At 36.4% G+C, this 20,552-nt stretch overlaps 2 protein-coding genes across 8 annotated transcripts in view; one reads left to right on the forward strand and one right to left on the reverse strand.

Moving 5' to 3' along the window:
- The window catches only part of carm1l (coactivator-associated arginine methyltransferase 1, like), a 23,092-nt gene extending 17,243 nt beyond the window's left edge, over positions 1-5,849 (reverse strand). For 3 of the 5 annotated variants that reach the window (XM_058789844.1, XM_058789840.1, XM_058789843.1), the window contains exons 1-2: positions 5,360-5,849; positions 1,543-1,847 (exon numbers count right to left, since the gene is read on the reverse strand). In XM_058789844.1, the coding sequence (XP_058645827.1) occupies positions 1,543-1,699 (157 nt within the window). In that variant the 5' untranslated portion in view covers positions 1,700-1,847; positions 5,360-5,849. Of the gene's footprint in view, positions 1-1,542; positions 1,848-2,082; positions 2,197-5,359 lie in introns of all 5 variants that reach the window. The other 2 variants (XM_058789842.1, XM_058789841.1) reach the window with 2 other exon arrangements.
- Positions 2,403-20,527, forward strand: tmem150c (transmembrane protein 150C). Of its 3 annotated transcripts, none has more exons than XM_058789863.1 (9): positions 2,403-3,773; positions 10,911-10,959; positions 14,526-14,628; positions 14,718-14,771; positions 14,864-14,896; positions 14,981-15,048; positions 15,937-16,064; positions 16,225-16,402; positions 19,826-20,527. In XM_058789863.1, the coding sequence occupies exons 3-9, from the start codon at positions 14,555-14,557 to the stop codon at positions 20,032-20,034; spliced, it is 744 nt and encodes a 247-aa protein (XP_058645846.1). In that variant the 5' UTR covers positions 2,403-3,773; positions 10,911-10,959; positions 14,526-14,554; the 3' UTR covers positions 20,035-20,527. The 3 variants fall into 3 exon arrangements, with proteins under 3 accessions (XP_058645846.1, XP_058645845.1, XP_058645844.1); XM_058789862.1 differs by lacking the exon at positions 2,403-3,773 and adding an exon at positions 8,810-8,932; XM_058789861.1 differs by lacking the exon at positions 2,403-3,773 and adding an exon at positions 10,119-10,339.
- The last annotated feature ends 25 nt before the right edge of the window (positions 20,528-20,552 follow it).

Raw genomic sequence — 20,552 nt, forward strand, 5'->3', positions numbered from 1 at the left:
GATTATTGTGATGTTTTTATCAGCTGTTTGGACTCTCATTCTGACGGCACCCATTCACTGCAGAGACACTGATGTGATGCATATTTCTCCAAATCTGTTCAGTTGGTGAATACATTATTCAAACATTTTTAATGAATAGGGACTTTAACTGTTTTCAAGCTTGAAGCTTGAAGTGAGCCTGTGGTCACTGTTTTCAATAAAGAAAACATAAGCATGAACATTTTGCTAAAAATATCCTTTTGTGCTCTACAGAAAAATCTCAGGTTCAAAGTCATACAGGTTCAGTGTTTCAGCCATAAGCGTGCATCAGAAATGACTGTATCCTGCTATGTGAGGAACGGGATACAGAAAAACACCAGAGCGGTGCTATCTGATTTTGTGCACCAGGAGGCAGAAAGCGCTGGCGGCCAGGACCAGTGTACCATGTCAAAGAAAACAGAGTCCGGTGCAGGCGATGCTAGAGCTCAAGCAGCAGAACAGCCTCACTGCTCACGGAGAATGAACAGCGGAGCCGTAAATCTGGAGATCTGTCAGAGCAGCCAGACCACACAAAGAGACCCGAGAAAATGTGTGGCACACCTGAATAAAGAGTCTTCATTTGCCCTTCAACCAATAAACAAGAAACTACAAAGAGCCAGTGGAGAAATGAGTATGATATGACGTTATTTACAGTGTAAATGCTTCCGTGTGGTTCCTCACTCTTCATATTATTCAGACAGGAGCACATACTGAAAATGGGCATTACATGATATTGACTAATAAATTCCATAAAAAAAGGAAAAAAAAATAAAAATAGACCAACTGACCAAAAAATTAAAAGAGGGTAAGACTTTATTTTAAGGTGTCCTTGTTACAGGTTACATGTACTTACTATTGTAATAACAATAAATTATGCATAATTACATGCAAGTAACCCTAACCAAGTACATGTAGTTAATTAACATCACTCAGTAATTAAATATATAATTACACTGTAGCAAGGACACCTTAAAATAAAGTGTAACCGAAAAGAGCATAGTGATCCATGACGAAAAATCACAAATGAGATCTCATAAATATCTCAGTTTTTACAGCTAATACAATCAACCAAGTTTAAATGTCTCTTGCCTGATTCTCCATTCACACTTTATTTTAAAATGCACAAATACTAGTACTTGTGCAAGTACATGTACTAACTATATGTTTAGGGTTAGTGTTTGGTTTAATGTTAACTGCTTGTAATTTTATGCATAATTATTACGATAGGAAATACATGCAAAGCGTAACAACGCCATTACGTCTTCTCATAGATCCAGAAGCTATCGCAACAATGTCTAAAAATAGGCCTAAATACATGTATAATAATAATAATAATAAACGCAACTCAAAAAAAAAAAAAAAAGTTTGCTTAGGCCTGTATTTGCCAAAATACTCAAGTCTGCAATCTGAAGTCAGAGATTTCAATACTTTTGAATTACAAAGGTATCTCATGCAATTCTTCCCAAACCATATTAACTGACTATGACATTAATGGTGCAGCTTGTGTGTAAAGTGCTTGTTTACCGTCATTAGCGGTCAGACTGATGTCGTCCGCCTCTCTGTGGATCTGCAGTCTGAGCTCCTGATGTTGATTAGAAACCGGCAGCTCTTGCTTCAAGTCGTTCTCATTCAGGAAGATCAGAGCTACAGAGAAACCGGTCTGTAACTGATTATCGCCCATGATTGAATCCAGCAGTCATTGTAGGCCGGTGAAGCTCTCATATCATTCTGAGTAAACCTTTTGACAGAGTTTGAACAAGTTTAACGAGAGGAGGGACTAAAGCGCCAGAGGGCGGGGCTAATGACTGACAGCGATGCCGTGAAGATATCTGACGAGAAAGAAAAAGAAAGAAAAAGGAAGTAAATAAATAAATAAATTGGCTTCAGTATCTCAAACAAACAATTACATAGCCTACTACAGCAACCATATAAACCATATTGTTTTATACAGTAACAGATTGCTTTAATCTACATCAAGTAGCCTGTTTGTTATTTCTACATATTGTTTTAGTGCAGTTTAATTAGATCAGAAAGCACATGAGCAACAGCAAGAGCAAGTCTGACTTCTGTTTCTTCGCGGTTCTATCCTCAGCCAGGGATAAGTTGGACCAATCAGATGTGAGCAAAGTGAGAAGTGTGACACAAAAAAAGTCACTCCCCCAGCTCACTATGAAGTACCTTAAAAAAAAAAAAAAAAAAAAAAAAATTATTTATATATATATATATATATATATATATATATGATAATTACAATTTTCATATGATTTACATAATTATAATATGATTTATATTATTATTACTCCATTACACACAAGCACTTTTAGTTTAACAATTATTATAAAGTATTTATTTTAAATGAATGTTAATATATACAGATAATATGTAATATAAATAAGTGGTAGAATCAATAGATAACACTTTAAACATGTGACCATGTGACCTTACATGTTCGAGTCTCTATCACTGTATATTATCAACTATATAAACTAACTTCACAAGTTTCACTTGTGACTGCACTGATAGAGCAAGATGATTTCCTTTATTTGTCCTCTTTCATGGACAAGTACTTCAGTGGAAATGCGTTTAAATTCCTCATATTCTTTAAACTCTTAACCTTTAACAAAAGAGTTTTGAATCTCGCTTGCTCTCGAGAGAGAAGTGAATCACACTTGCTCTGTGTTGTGATTGGCTGTTGGCCACTGATGTCACACATTCATGTGCATGTGCTCGCTCCATTAACTCAGGATCAAGCCTGAGTTGACAGAGAAAGTTGATGATCAGCTTCATGGTACCAACAAAGCCAGATTGGAGTGGTTTGGTTTTGTCAACTCAAAACTTATCCTATAACTCTGAATTTGTTCATCTACCATCATGGTACAGGCCCCAGGGGTGTATTCCAGAAAGCAAGGTTAACTTACCATCTGCTAAACCCTAAACTCTCGGTTGATTAACCCAAACCTCGCTTACTTGAGGTATGTTGGTTCCAAAAACACGTCCGGGAGTAAGTTAAGTTCTTTCAACCCAGAGTATGTTCCTGGTTAAGACTCAAGACATTCTCAACAAACCAATGAATCTACGAGTCACTATGGAAACGGACGCTAAGAAAAAGCATTCTATGCTGCTTCTTTCTTCTTCTGTTCATTTGCATACTTGGTTCAAATGCAATCTTTTCCCATTTAATCTTTAAACCTTAAGAATAAGAATTATATTGTTTGTATGATGCTAATTATATAAGACGACATATATTTTTATTATAGAAATACATCATAGAAAATGCTGATCCATGTGTGAGATAATATAACATGAAATAAATATATATAATATAATAAACTAAACATTACCTTGTCATAATATTGTTTTATCATTTATACAGATAACTATTATATATTCCAATAAAATAAATATAGTAACCATATTTGAATAATATATTACCATATTAATAATAACATATTACTTTATATATTACTTATATTAGTGTTTTATAATTAACATATCATACAACTAGTAAGGGATAAAGGATTTTAATGCACGACGTGGAGACAAAGAAGCGTTTAATGCCTCGAAGTGCATTGAAATCCTTTAATGCACGGCTAGCCGTTGATTATCCCGCTTATTCCATGGTCTATTGGTCATTTGCCAAGTTATAGACGAGTTCAAACTTGTGTTGCTCTTTTTCAAAATGACGGTTATTTTCGTCAGTTACGGCTCGTAGCATTCTGCCCGCTTCAAATCAGACACAGAGGTGAAATAGTGCGGTAAGACCACATTTATTTGAAATATATAGCATGTATTTCAATTAATTATCGATCGAGAGAGAGAGAGGGACAGTGTGTGTACCTGCTTGCTGCGTCTCTCTACAAACAATTAACGTTACTCAAAAAAAACAGCGATTTTATCACCTTGTTGCTGGGGAATATAATGTAGCGATCTAGTATCTATCTTTTATTTTAGTAATAAAAATCGCGGGAAAGCGTTGACAACAAGTTGTGTGTGCAGCACAATCTGCGATCCCCGACCCTCTCTCTCTCCGCGCGCGCGCGTGTGTGTGTGTGTGTGTGTGTGCGAGTGATGCGTGTTGGTTAGTGTGCATCAATTAAAGCAGCGCATTAATATGGAACGGTGATTAAACTGACTTGGAACTACCTGTGCATTAAACGGTTATACTGCATACCTGCCAGCCAATCAGAATCCAGTATTCAGACAGACCATGGAATACATACACACACATATATACATACATATATATATATACATACACAAAACGGTTGGTTCCATTCCTTGGTTCTGATTGGTCAGCAGCTGTGTTTTATTCACGATACAGCAGGGCTATGATGACCATAGACATATCTATGGCTATGACCGCTTCACCCAAGAGTTCTGTGTATCACTTAGCAACATAAACAATCAATAATATAGCATTAAAAATGTTCCGTGTATTATGTATTTCGGCAAAATTAACTGTTTGTTATTTATTTAATTAAGTATGAGTGACCCCTGCTGGCCTTATGTTCCATCTTTCATCTTTAATTTTGAGACCACGCCCTCCCCATCAAAAAGCTTCTCAGGCGGAGATATGTGCGCGCGTCCGTGTGAAAGCCCACAGTGTCCGAAGAAGGCAATATTACTGTATTTATTAGTTTTCTGTTTCAGGTATGGTTCTGTATGTCCATCAGTTTACACTGATCATGACGCTTGCAAACTCGCGCCGTGCCGCGAATCAGTCTGTTTTAAAACTAAAAGACGGAAAACAGACGTTTTCTCATGCTGAGAGATAAGCAGATATATGTGTGTGTGACAAAATATCATATATGGTGTTAAAAAAATAAATGACACAGCGGATGATAAGAGCTCCTATTCTCTGTTTTGATTTAAGCTCCATTAGATGAGAGGCAGGATCGGAACACTCTCTAGCCGTTAACTGTTGCTGTCAGGAACTATTTTTTTAGCGGAAGGACAGCATTTAACGAACTTGCTTCAAAAAAGTGACATTTCAATACATACATTTTTGGTTTTAATATTTGTTATTGTGTGGTAACCGTTTTATAAAAGCAATAAGGTACTCGAGGCCGTGCTGAATCGTGAATAAATCACGGCTGAAGGGCGTTGTTAGGCACGACGCGAACAGCGCAGCCTCGAGAACCTTATTGCTTACATAATATTACATAACTATATTGTAATAATCTATAACCATATGTTGTCTCAAGTAAACTAACCCTGAAAAATAACCTACTCCGGAGCCAGTTATGTTCAGAGAATAAGTTGTTATGGTTACTTAACGTTACATACACTGAAAGTTACCACCGTTTTTGGAAGCCAATGCTGAGTTTATCCGCTTACTTACCCTGAACATACCCGGGTATGTCACATAACCTGCTTTCTGGAATACCCCCCTGGTTGGACGAGTCTGTCTCGGACACGGAGGTTGCCCTGGATGGCTTTGAGATCTTTCGGGCAGACAGAACTAGTAACTCGGGGAAAGTGAGGGGTGTGTATGTAGCATGAGATGATTTGTAATCCTGACTCGGAGCTGCTCACCCTGTCCGCCCGTGTCTTTTATCTCGAGGGAGATCTCCACAGTTGTGCTTAGTTGTGTGTAATGTATGTCCCACCAAGCGCCAACATTAAGGCTCAGCAAGTATCCGGACGCTCCAGGATTACTTCTTGGTGATTTCAACAGCTGTCGGCTTGACTACGTACTGCCAGTCTTCAAAGAGTATGTAGATGTGCCAACAAGATTTAACAAAACCATTGATCTGTGCTATAGTAATATCCCAGAAACCTATAAAGCCAGAGTTCTTCCACCGCTTGGACTAGGGGTTCATAATGTTGTTCATTTACTTCCTGTTTACAAACAAGGGTTAAAACAACACAAACCGATCATACACAGCGCCCCCAATGGTCGGAAGATGCTATTGCACGCCTTCAAGGCTGGGCAGTTTTTAAGGGAGAGCTTGATGAGCAGACTCTAGTTATTATCAGTGATTATATATAATTTTGTATAGACACGCTGATACCGGCAAAGATTATTAAAACGTATCCAAATTCAAAACCGTGGATCAACCCACAGATAAAACATCTTTCATAAGAAACAAATTGCCTTTAGGCAGAAGGACTTTGCTGGTCTCAAAATCATAAACCGGGACATTAAAAGCGAAATCTTTAAGTATTATAAAAACAAACTGGAGCAGGATTTTGCAAATATGAACACTAAACAGGCTTTTCATCGTGGCAGGACTCTTACTAGACAATCTATTAAACAGTCTACTTGTGTATCAGATCCTATCACCTTTGCTACCAATCTTAATCATTTTTATGCCCTGATTTCTCAGCAGAGTGTGACGGCCTTTTGGATTCCTTGCCTTTTCAAGAGTTGGATTATGAGTCCTTCTTAAACAAGCAGGATGTCTATTTCCAGCTCATTAAATGCAAGCTGAATAAGGCTCCTGGGCCGGATGAATTCCAGGTCGGGTCTTGAAAAACCGTGCCCTGGAATTAACTCCTATTCTTCATTCTCATACTTCAAAAATACCAGTCATATGGAAATCATCAATCATTATTCCTGTCCCCAAAAAATCACATCCATCAGAGTTAAACCATTACAGGCCGGTGTCGTTAACCTCAATTATAATGAAATGTTTTGATATTATTCTTCCGTATATTTCACCATTTTTGGACTGCCTTCAATTTGCATACAAGCAGAAAAGAGGTACAGATGCTTCAACATTTGGATACCCCTGGAAATTATGCTAGACTTCTTTTTATTGACTTTAGTTCTGCCTTTAATTCAATACAGCGTCATCAGGTAATCAGGAAATTACAGGGTCTGCAAGTTCCATCACCACTGGACTAATTCACTGGATTTATAATTTTCTGTCTAATAGGCCGCAAGTGGTAAAAGTGGACAACTCATTATCACCCACCATTGCTTTTAATACTGGGGCCCCTCAGGGATGTGTATTAAGACCATTTCTATATACTCTCTATACGAATGATTGTCAATGTCTATTTACTACTACCCATTATTTTAAATATGCAGATGACGCAGCTATTCTTGCGTTGTTCAAAAACAGTGATAATGATTCTTTTTTGAGCTATCAACGTTCCATAACATGTTTTAGCACATGGTGTGATGACAACTTTACCGTAAAACCGTAAAATAATAATAAGTGTTCTGGACCGCGTAAGTAATAATATCGAAATGTTAATAATTGCTCATTGCTTGTAGGCTATAACAGGTTTCAGTTCATTTGTGTTTTTAGTCTAATCACACATTAACTCTTTTTTCTTAATGTGTTAAACAGTATGCAAATACGTTATTATGCCCTGAAAATAAAATATTCTAAAAAATAAAAAATATATAATAAAATATAAGACAAAAAAGTAGTTGTAGCCTACTCTTACTTTGACTAACTAATAAAAAGTGGATTGTAACTAATACTCCAATATCACTAATAATGGGTTTAACTGAGTTGGGTAAAAGGAGTCTATGAATACAGTAAACATCCGTCTAATAGTGCTCATACTCATGGTTATGAATGGCTGTAATGTTTAAATGGTAAGATCCAAGCTCCAGTCAAGGTTTGTTTGAACAGCTTTTGTTTATAGGGGCCGCAGTCATGTTGTAATGTGGATGAACAGCGCCATCTAGTAGTAGGCTAACACAGAAAAATAAGAAAACTGGTCCAAGACAAGTGTATGCTGCAGAGTTTTTGTTGGTAGGCCTATTGTCTAATTGATCATTTTGAGTAACTGGGTAAACTTCTAAAGTGGAAGCAAATATTTAATTACAGGGAACATGAATAAGTTGACAACTTTGTTAACAAACTTTTTTTGTGAGATTACACAGTACTAAAATTTAACAAGAGAAGGCAACATCACAGGCATGTCAGGTATTACTTATTCAGTAAGTAATATACTTCATGGAGAATGCTGACAATCTCATGATGGTAATCTAACGGGACTCTCTTCCAGACATGGATCAAAATCAAGGATCAAACACACACACACACACACACACACACGTTAGGTTTCTGTGAATTGTGGGGACTTTCCATAGACTTCTGTTGTTTTTATACTGACCAAAGGCCATTTTCTATGCCCTAACCAAACCCTAACCCTAAACCTACCCCTTACAGAAAACCTGTTTGCATTGTTACACTTTCAGATAAAACATCATTTAGTATTTTTAATAATTGTTTTTTTCCCTCGTGGGGACCGCAGACTGGTCCCCCCACAATGTCAAAAATTTCTGGTTTTACACTCTTAAAAATAAAGGCTCCAAAAGGGTGTTTTTGCAGCGATGCCATAGAAGAACCATTTTTGGTTCCCCAAAAGAACCTTTCAGTGAACAGTTCCTAAAATAACCATTTTGAAGAACATTTTAAAAATCTAAAGAACTGTTTTCGACTATAAAGAACCTTTTCTGCATTTGAAAGGTTCCATGGATGTTCAAGGCTCTCCATGGAACCATCGATGCCAATAAAGAACCTTTATTTTTAGGAGTGTACTATCCTTGTGGGGACATTCGGTGCCCACAATGTACTATAAACAAGAACGCGCACACACACACACACACACTAGAAAATAGTGTTCTCTCAGGTTGCTTAATCACATTTTTGATTTACTTGTATTTGCATTTCCAAAATGTGATTCCACAAAACTAGCTTTCGGCTACAGTAGTTGTACATGCACTCTTTAGCTTATGTAACAGCACCTTAACAAACCTGTTACAAACACTGGTTAAACTGGTCCCATTGCAGTGCTGTAAGACTCGCCACTTCCCCAATACTGACATCGTTAGCTAACTCGTTAATTCCAGTGAACTCTATTGGTAATGACGGAACTTGAGAGACCATAATTTCTTTTGAGAAACGCACCCCAGATCAGCTCCTTTCCTTCCATTTGTGTTTAATTGGTAAGTGAACATTGTCAAGATGACACACATCAACACGTTAACTTTAACAAACTATCACAAAAAATGGTGAAATCATAGTAGCCTAAATAACACTGTTCTCACATGATTATCGTATCCTTTTGTGCTTCACAGGAATTTATCACTGCTCATATTTTTGTTGTATGGTCGGTACAGATCAGGGGTGTTAAAAACTTTTACCAGTTTTTAATGTTTGTTTTGTATTTTGGTTTTTAATTTCAGTTTCGTTTTGATTTCTATTCTTCCGAAAATGCTTTTAGTTTGCATTTATTTTTATTTTTTTAATATCATGGTAAAAGCCTTGATATTTGTAAATGTGTATTTGACAAAGGTGGAATAGCCTAAAATTATCAAAAGATAAGACAATCTAACAACAACAAAACAGGTTGTTTTACTTTTCATAATGGTTTCACTTTGCAAATGTAGCTATAATTAATTTTTTTACTTTTTTATAATTTATAACAAAATGTAATGACAAACAAAACAAAACATTTAGGATTTAGTTTATTACACTGTAAAAAGAAAAAAAAAAAAAAAGTTAAGCCAACTTAAAATTTTCTCAACTTGTCGTTTTAAATTAATACAACAAAAACTTGAGAATCTCCCACATAAATAAGTTGAGCAAACTCAAAAATCTGCTGAAGCTGGTTGCCTTAAAATTTTAAGTTGGCTCAACTTTTTTTTTTTTTTTTTACAGTGTAGCCTAAATTTGATAATTAATTACAAAGAAACAACAACATATTAAATGTGAAATTTTAAGTAGAAAGACTAAATTGTACACTGTAAAAAGTGATAAGTTGACTTAACTTAAAAAAATTGAGGAAACCCGTTGCCTTAAAATTATGAAGTAAAAATTTTTTTTTTTTAAAGTTAAGTGAACTTGACAATTCACTTAACTTATTTTTTAATGATCATTTACTTAAAAATTTTAAGGCAACGGGTTTCCTCAATTTTTTTAAGTTAAGTAAACTTATCACTTTTTACAGTGTAGGCTATTTTCTTGTAAAACGTAGGCTATTTAAATAAAGTTTGTTTTATTTACTTCAGAAAATCATTCTATTCTATTCTATTCTAACATGTGGCCTGGTGTAGCGCTGTATCCGCGGTGCAGTCCAAATGCTTTGCGAATCGATTCGTATGAATCCTAAAAAGAACCGGTTCAAAAGAACGACTCGTTTGCGAATCGGACATGACTGCTCGTAAGATCCATGGCGCGCGCTGTCTGTCTGAGACCGAGTCCGTCGGCCCAGTCCGTGCTGTACAGACTTCACACCGCGTAAAGCCAAACCCGCTCACCGGCTCTCTCATACAACCCAATGCGAACGATGTCTGTCTTGCAGTCCTTATGAAATGAAGAGGACACGGGCTTTATACAAGGCTGTCTACAAGGTATGGCTTTTATACTCGTCGTTCACAATAAAGTGACTTAAAGCTTTTATTAATTGACGCGCTATCTTGCATTTTAATGGCGAAGACGATACGGACTCGCGTGTCGCGTATTAATGCCGTCCGATGTGTTTTTTTGTTCAGATATTTCATGCTGTGTATTTCGATTCAAAGTGAACATATAGTCATGACTTGGGTATGTCCTCTAAACTAAGGTGGCATTTTATTATTTTGAGTCGCTAGAAATACAGTTTTAACATGCCGTTTTTTAAAAAATAATTGCATTGATACTATATAGGCTAATAAAGTCCATCATATCAAGCTGATAATTAAGTTAGCTCATTTATTATCCTATTTCTGCCGCTGGATTTGTGAATGTGAAATCAGGAAAATGCTGTTGATCTCGGTCACTGTCCACTATTTCAGCACTAAGGCGCTGTCCACAAGCACCAAATCAATGAATGGACATTTACTGATCAATAAACCTGCTGTCTTATTAACAATAAATGCTTTCAGATGTCAGGCACGCTGGAGTATGCCAGTAAAAGGACTGCTTTTTGTTTTGTCTCTGTAGACTGAACCCTGTCGACACATAAGACATTCTCCAAGAGATCTCGAGGCTGGTCAGTGGTTTGATTCATGTCTTATTCACAATAAAGTGCAACCGTAGGGTACTGCAAATAAAAAATATCATCCCCATTATGACCTTAAGAGTTGTTAAGTGATGATACATGCTTCTGTGTTTGTTCATTTTAACAAATTTGGGTAATAGTGTAATAGCTGAATTACTAATAAGGAACCTCACCCATAATCCATGAAGAGAGATCCACCAATCAGAGACGTTACTGTGGAAATCGAAATCCTGCAAAAGAGCTCAGCAGTGATTGTCCACTCCCACCACAGCTTTGTGGGAAAAAAATACGATAGCATAATTTTAAAATTAGTGCTTCTGTTGAGCATAAAAGAAGATTTTGAAGAATGTAACCAAACAGCTGACGGTAGCCATTGACTTCCATAGTATTTTTTTTCTATAGTATGGAAGACAATGGTTACAGCCAATGGTTTGGTTACCAACATTCTTCAAAATACCTTCTTTTCACTTAAAATGTGTTAAGACAGTCATGAAAGTATGAGATCTCTAAATACACTTTAGCAGCCTTTTATTTCATTAATACTGTATATTACCTGCAAGTCCAGTTTATATATATATATATATATATATATAGTCATGGCCAAAAATATCGGCACCCTTGCAATTTTGTCAGAAAATGCAACCCTTCTCTCAGAAAATTGTTGCAGTTGCAAATGTTTTGGTATTCACATGTTTGTTTGTTTTTGTTTGTTTGTTTGTTTGTTTGTTTTTTGCATTGGAACAACACAAAAAAACTGAGAAGAAAAGTCATATCTGATACAATTCCACACAGAACCCCCCAAAAAATGCACTGGACAAAATTATTGGCACCCTTAACTTAATATTTGGTAGACCTCTTGATGATAGTGCGCACAGTGGACACAGGAACATTAAGATCTCTGGAGATGGACTTGTAGCCTTGAGATTGTCCATGTTTTTCCACAATTTTTTCTCTCAAATCTACAGACAACTCTTTACACTGCTTTCTTTTCTCCATGCTCAGTGTGACACACAACACACAGGTTGAGTCACCTTTTCTCCATTTTAACTGGTTGCAAGTGTGATTCCTATATTGCCCGCACCTGTTACTTGCCACAGGTGTGTCTAAATACAAATTACAGGAGCATCACATGCTTGAAAAGCAATTATTTCTTACAATTTTGACAAGGTGCCAATAATTTTGTCCAGTCTGTTTTGAGTTCTGTGTGAAATTTGATCAAGTTTGACTTTTCTTCTCTGTTTTTTGTGTTGTTGCAATAAAGCATGTGAATACCAAAACATTTGCAATTGGAGAAGTTTTGCATTTTCTGATAGAATTGCAAAGGTGCCAATATTTTTGTCCATGACTGTATATATATATATATATATACAGTATATATATATATATATATATATATATATATATATATATATATAGTCATGGCCAAAAATATCGGCACCCTTGCAATTTTGTCAGAAAATGCAACCCTTCTCTCAGAAAATTGTTGCAGTTGCAAATGTTTTGGTATTCACATGTTTGTTTGTTTGTTTGTTTGTTTGTTTTTGCATTGGAACAACACAAAAACTGAGAAGAAAAGTCATATCTGATACAATTCCACACAGAACCCCCAAAAATGCACTGGACAAAATTATTGGCACCCTTAACTTAATATTTGGTAGACCTCTTGATGATAGTGCGCACAGTGGACACAGGAACATTAAGATCTCTGGAGATGGACTTGTAGCCTTGAGATTGTCCATGTTTTTCCACAATTTTTTCTCTCAAATCTACAGACAACTCTTTACACTGCTTTCTTTTCTCCATGCTCAGTGTGACACACAACACACAGGTTGAGTCACCTTTTCTCCATTTTAACTGGTTGCAAGTGTGATTCCTATATTGCCCGCACCTGTTACTTGCCACAGGTGTGTCTAAATACAAATTACAGGAGCATCACATGCTTGAAAAGCAATTATTTCTTACAATTTTGACAAGGTGCCAATAATTTTGTCCAGTCTGTTTTTGAGTTCTGTGTGAAATTTGATCAAGTTTGACTTTTCTTCTCTGTTTTTTTGTGTGGTTGCAATAAAGCATGTGAATACCAAAACATTTGCAATTGGAGAAGTTTTGCATTTTCTGATAGAATTGCAAAGGTGCCAATATTTTTTGTCCATGACTGTATATATATACATATAGTGGGGAAAAAATGTTTTGATCCCCTGCTGATTTTGTATGTTTGCCCACTCACAAAGAAATGATCAGTCTATAATTTTAATGGTAGGTTTATTTGATCAGTGAGAGACAGAATAACAACAAAAAATCCAGAAAAACGCATTTCAAAAAAGTTATAAATTGATTTGCATTTCAATGAGTGAAAGTATTTGATCCCCTATCAATCAGCAAGATTTCTGGCTCCCAGGTGTCTTTTATACAGGTAAGGAGCTGAGATTAGGACTCTCTTAAAGGGAGTGTATAACCTGTTTAAAAGACACCTGTCCACAGAAGCAAGCAATCAATCAGATTCCAGACTCTCCAGCATGGCCAAGACCAAAGAGCTGTCCAAGGATGTCAGGGACAAGATTGTAGACCTACACAAGGCTGGAATGGGCCACAAGACCATCGCCAAGCAGCTCGGTGAGAAGGTGACAACAGTTGGTGCGATTATTCACAAATGGAAGAAACACAAAATAACTGTCGATCTCCCTCGGTCTGGGGCTCCATGCAAGATCTCACCTCGTGGAGTTTCAATGATCATGAGAACGATGAGGAATCAGCCCAGAACTACACGGGAGGATCTCGTCAATGATCTCAAGGCAGCTGGGACCATAGTCATCAAGAAAACAATTGGTAACACACTGAAGGACTGAAATCCTGCAGCACCCGCTCGAAACCTTAATGACTCGGAGATGACTCCGCAAAGAGGAGTGGGACAAAATCCCTCCTGAGATGTGTGCAAACCTGGTGGCCAACTACAAGAAACACCTGACCTCTGTGATTGCCACCAAGTACTAAGTCATGTTTCGCAAAGGGGTCAAATACTTATTTGATGCATTAAAATGCAAATCAATTTATAACTTTTTTGAAATGTGTTTTTCTTGTTGTTATTCTGTCTCTCACTGTTCAAATAAACCTGCCATTAAAATTATATACTGATCATTTCTTTGTCGGGGGGCAAACGTACAAAATCAGCAGGGGATCAAATAATTTTTTATATATATATATATATTCTTTTTCTGTGCTTTTTTATATCAGTGTGGTACATTTAATGGTAAGTTTAAAACAAGTTAGATCAAAAGTAATCTAAAAAGTAGTCAGAATGCATTACCTAAAATGAGCAACCTAGATTACATTAAAATTTTATTTTATTTCGATTACATATACAATTTTAGTAACGACATCATGTAAACTGTAATCAGTAACAGACTCAAATCTACCCAGAACTGTGGACAACTATGACGGGGAAAGAGGGCCACAAACAACACGAGGCAGCTACTGTTGCACTTTATAGACTTTAAATGTGATTGATTTGTTAGAGTATAAATGTAGGACATTAGAATGTGGTGTTGGTTTTATTGCAGGGTTGTTTTATTGACGTTCATGAGGAGACATGAGGAAGTGCAGTCCATGGATGTTTCTGCCTGTAATGTTTTCTTTCTTCACAGCTGCTGGTCTCTGGGTCGTGTGAGTATCCAACACCTGCTTCGCTCATTTCCATGTCAATGATTTAAGCTGCTGTTAAGATAAATGTTATATAATTTCATTCTAAACAGGTATTTCATTGCTGTGGAGGATGAGAAAATCACCCCACTCAGTTCAGAGTACAAGTAAGGAAATTTCCCTCTATTGCAGGCCAATTGTTTAATATAAGTTATCAATATTTATGCCCCCTTCAATTATTATTTTTTTACTCACATAGGAGGTCAGAATCAAAATCTCCTCCATATATCAGGTAAATCTATATGAATTTTATTATGAACTGCACGATTTGTTTAGAGGTTGATAAATGATCTTATGTGCCGTCTTTGCTGTTTAGCATTGCAGGCAATGCCCCACCTGCCAGCTGTGTGTTCAGTCAAGTCATGAACATGGCAGCCTTTGTAGGTATGAATGGTGCTCAGATCCTATCAGAGGATTTGGTCTTATAAACAGAAAGAGCTAAGAGCTAACGACTGATATGTTCATTATTTCATATGACCTGAATTTTAGCCTGATGCAATTGTTGCACTGTCCACCAGCATCATATGAACATCAGTTTAGTTCTTAAAGGAATAGTTCACCAAAAAAAGAAAAATTGCTGAAAACATACTTAGACCATTCAAGATGCAGATGACTGTTTCTTCATCAGATTTGGAGAAATGTAGCATTGCATCAGTGTCTCTGCAGTGAATGGGTGCCGTCAGATTGAGAGTCCAAACAGCTGATAAAAACATCACAATAATCCACACCACTCCAGTCCATCAGTTAACGTCTTTTGAAGAGAAAAGCTGTGTGTTTGTAAGAAACAAATCCATAAATTGTCGCTTCTGGCTAAAATTTGAGTCTACAACCCATAAAAACACTTCCTCCAGTGGAAAATCCACACACATATTTGTTTAGAGCTGTTTTGGCTTGTAAACGGTGCTTGATCTGTGCAGATTTCTCTCCTGATTCAGACCAGACCACTTTTTTTTCACTGGAGGAAGCAATATTATGAATAGAGGACTTGTATTTTAGCTGGAAGCAACGGTTTGAAGACACCTTAATCATGTATTTGTTTCTTACAAACACAGCTTTTCTCTTCTCCAGATGTTAACTGATGGACTGGAGTGGTGTGGATTATTGTGATGTTTTTATCAGCTGTTTGGACTCTCATTCTGACGGCACCCATTCACTGCAGAGACACTGATGTGATGCTACATTTCTCCAAATCTGATGAAGAAACAAACTCATCTACATCTTGGAATGAATGTAGAATTGTTTGAAATAAATGTTCATGGTCTTGGGCTCCAGGCTTTATTCTGGGAGTGCTGCGATATCTGCAGCTGAAGCCGAGAGTACATAAACCCTGGCTCAACATCGGTAGTCTGGTGGCTTTGTCTCTTGCTTGCTTTGGTATGACTTTAGTTGGGAATTTCCAGGTATGAATTTTTTTTTTTTTTTTTGCAAACAACATTGAATCACTTATTTAGGCTTTTTTTGTAACAGATTAACAGAAAGATATTCTTTCATGCCAAAATGAAACATTTCTACACATTTAAATGATTTTTTTTAAACACCTAATTTGTTTTGCTGATTTAGCTGTCCAACGATGAGGAGCTGCATAATATTGGCACGTCCATGACCTTTGGCCTAGGAACACTGTTCTGCTGGGTTCAGTCTTTCGTGACCCTAAAGGTCAACCTGCGGAATGAAGGCAGGCGAGCAGGAATCCCTCGCTTCCTGTTGTCCGGAGCTGTAACTTCCTGCATGTTGCTTTGTATCCTTCTTCCTTCCACTGTAACCTCACGTATGTAAAACAATATACGCGAGCACTGTCTTTGTTGACTGTGCAGAAAGAAATGAATCTAGTATTTTTAGCTGCAAGTAAATGATAGGGCTGGGTGATAATGTCTGGATTTCTGATGATATGCATTACACATCTTGCTCTGAAATATCTAAATATGTAATTTCAAACAAAACCCACTGTTGTTAAAATTATTTAAAAATGTATAACATTAAAACTTTAGAAATGTGTTTCACCATTTGAACAAAGCAGCATAAAAAAAAAAAAATTCCATTTATATACACACCCCTTGCAAAAAAAAAAAAAAAAGAGGGTACTTTAAGTACTTCTAATCTTAACATTATATTTTTGTAAAAACGGTTCTTATATATATATATATATATATATATACACACACAGTAGTCAACATTTGAAGAGGATCAAAAAAGTTAATCAAAGTTGTCCTAAGACAAGAACAGGTATTGTTTTGGTTTTAGTACAATAAAGGTTTTCATCCACTTCAAATGTTGACTACTGTGTGTGTGTGTGTGTGTGTGTGTGTGTGTGTACACACACACACACACGCATTTAAAAGGCCACTTAACTTGGATAGATTACCATGCATTTACTATCATAATAGGAACAGTAAATTATGCATAATTGCATGCAACTAACCCCACACCAAACCAAACCCGAATTCAAACCCTAATCCTGTTTGTAAGTAACAAGGACACCTTAAAATAAAGTGTAACCTACGTTTCATAACACACTTTTAAAAAGTGCACTTTGTAATAATGTCAACTTAAACATTTTACTTTAAAGTAATTATTATTTTAATGATATTTTGTCATACTTTAAAGTAGCACTCTAATTTAAAGTGCTGACTAACATACTAAAGCACATGTAAAATACTAAAGTAGCATGTGCAGTAAATATATATTACAAATATATTTAAATATGGCATACAAGTTTTAATAAGACATTAAAATATTTCAGTTTTCCATTAATGCTTGTCAGTACATTCGGCTGTTCACTTTAACATTTATACTATTTTAAAGACAATAGAAGTAATTATGAAATTTCATATAAAGATGTACTTAAGTCCTACTTAAGTGGGTCAAAAAGCTAAAGTTCAGCTCATTTCATTTAATATGAATTTAAACTATAATACATTTTCATTTAATAGCAACATGTAATTAAGTGTCCGAAAACATTACATTGAGTTTGCACTGAACAGTATATTACTTCCATAATAAGTACCATAGTAAAAAATGTGTTCCATAATAATAAAGCTCAAGTGTACTTGTTTCTCACTAAGCTAAGAAGCCCATATCCGCCACCAAATTAAAAAAGGCAATTGCAACTTTGTTTCAATTCTGAATTTTTCTTAGAACTGCAAATTTATATCATGAAATTCTGACTTCTTTTCTCAGAATTGTGAGTTATAATGTCCAATTCAGAGGGAAAAGGACTATTCTCTTACAATTGCAAGTTTACATCTTGCAATTCTTACTTTATAACACACAACTGCGTGATTACATCACAAAATTCCTAGAAAAGATAAGTGAGAATTGTGAAATAAAACATTGCAATTACCTTTTTTATTTTTATTCAGAGGCAAAAACAAACTTCCATACAAAGGCAATAACAATACAAAAAAACAAAATGCAATATTTCCCTTTAAGCTAAATTTTTATTTAATATAAAAAGCCATGCAAGGATATCCGTAAACATTTCTAAGGGATGACAGAAAAGAATCACTGAATCAGACTTATGAATCAAATCACTGAAACGGACAATCTGACCTGATTCACTGAAATGAATCAATTCACCCTGCTAAAGCTATCTAGCATCTCTTATCCATCAAAACAAGCAAGCTAACCACCTTAGGCTGGTTTAAGTTGTTGCGGTCAATGTTGCTCGATCGCCACATAATTGTGAATATACCGTATCACAGGTAAAAAAAGTACACTTCCATAATGTACTTAAAGTGCTCTATTTTTGTACTTAATATACTAAAAATGATTCTTTAGTACTTCTTAAGATAAACTTAAGATCATCTTAACTTAAGAAGATCTCTAAGGGTACTCAACTGTGCTATTTTGGGACACCATGAATATGAACTAAAATGCACTTTTAACGTACTATCTCTGTATTTAAAAAAATTTTTTAGTCACCGCTTGTAGTACACTTGAGTGTACTAGTGTATAAAAGATGGGCTCAAGTGTGCTACAAGTGGTAAATAAATACATTTTATAAATACAGAGATAGTACGTTAAAAGTGCATTTTAGTTCATATTCATGGTGTCTCAAAATAGCACAGTTGAGTACACTTAGATAGTACTTCTTAAGATCACAGAATCATTTTTAGTATATTAAGTACAAAAATAGAGTACTTTAAGTACATTATGGAAGTGTACTTTTTAAAAAAATCTGGGATGTGATGCATCACCCAGCCCTACTTTGGCTAGAAGGGATACAGCTCCGACCGGAAACTAACAACAAAATTTAATTTTCTACCTATTAGATTGTGTTATTCTTATATTAACATCTACACCTACCCCAACCCTAAACCTACCCCTTACAACAATGCAAAAATAGAAAGTATTGTTGTGCAGCGAGACAAAAATGACGCTATATTGATGCACGCATGCCCAGTAGCCACAGTCTCGCTGTCACCCAAAACGGAAAATTCTGTCATTAATTACTCCCCCTCGTGTCGTTTCAAACCCGTGAGACCTTCGTTCAACTTCAGAACACAGATTAAGATATTTGTGATGAAATCCGAGAGCTTCTGACCCTCCGTAGACAGCGACGCAACTGTAATGTTCCCAGGCCCAGAAACGTAGAAATCGTCCATGTGACATCAATGGCTCAACTTCAGTTTTACGAAGCTACGAGAATACTTTAAGCGCAAAGAAAACAAAGATAATTTATTCAACAATTAATTATTCTCCCAGAGTTGTGTCTTCCACCATTTTAGAGAGTATCACAACGCATTCCCCCAAGCGTAAACAGCGCTGATTACTCGCCAAAATGACGAAAGTCGGTAACTAAGCGAGAGTTGTTGAATAATTTATGTTATTTTTGATTTCTTTGCGCACATAAAATATTCTCATGGCTTTGTAAAATTACGGTTGAACCCTTGTGTCACATTGATGACTATTTTAGCGATGCCCTTGCTACGTTTCTGGACCTGGGAACATTTCAGTCGCGTTGCTGTCTACGGAGGGTCAGAAGCTCTCGGATTTCATCACAAATATCTTAATTTGTGTTCTGAAGAAGAACAAAGGTCTTACGGGTTTGACAGGAGGGCGAGTAATTAATGACTGAATTTTCATCCCTTTAACCCCCTACTTGTTCAAAGTCTTCTTCTACACATTTTGTCCATATTCCAGCCTTGACGGCAGATCTCAGACTTCGCTCTGATGGCTCAGCGGCTGCACATGCACGCGGCCCGCGCTCAGTGGGCACTGGTCATGTTCTTCCTGACGTACCTGGGCACGTTCGCCATTGAGTTTCGCCACTACCATTTCGAGATCGTCTGCAGCGACGACCAGGACCCTCCACTCAGCCTCTCCGAGAGCTTCTCCGAGGTCTCCGAGTACCAGTCGGACCAGCTCTAGTCTCACTCTTCAGTATCTGTGGAGCCTCGTACTTCTTCCAGTGATCAGTCCTGCATGTAAACTGACTGTAATCTCTCTACAAAGACCTTCGGACGAGTACATCTTCTGAATGTGTAGATAGGCTTGTCGCAAAAGCAACAAATTCACGAAATGCACAACGATTTACTGTGACGTGTTCCATGTGTGTGTGTGTCAGATGAGCGAAGCAACAATGACACTTTCAAGGAGAAGAGATGAATACCGAAACAGTTTTTGGCAAGATAATCCTTCAGAAACATGCTGTTGTTATTTACTAACCCTTTTGGTCACTTCAAAGAGCTTCTGAAGAATCTGTACACGGGATACGGGTTTGGAAACTTCATTTAAAGAGACAGTGCACCCTAAAATAAAAATTGTGTTATCATTTACTCACACTCAAGTTGTTCCAAAACTGTAGTTTCTTTTTTTTTTGAACATAAATAAAGCTATTTTGAAGAATGTTGGTAAGCAAACAGTTGCTGGTAGCCATTAACTTACAA

The sequence above is a fragment of the Onychostoma macrolepis genome, chromosome 10, assembly GCF_012432095.1.
Source record: "Onychostoma macrolepis isolate SWU-2019 chromosome 10, ASM1243209v1, whole genome shotgun sequence".
Taxonomy (NCBI): Eukaryota; Metazoa; Chordata; class Actinopteri; order Cypriniformes; family Cyprinidae; genus Onychostoma; species Onychostoma macrolepis.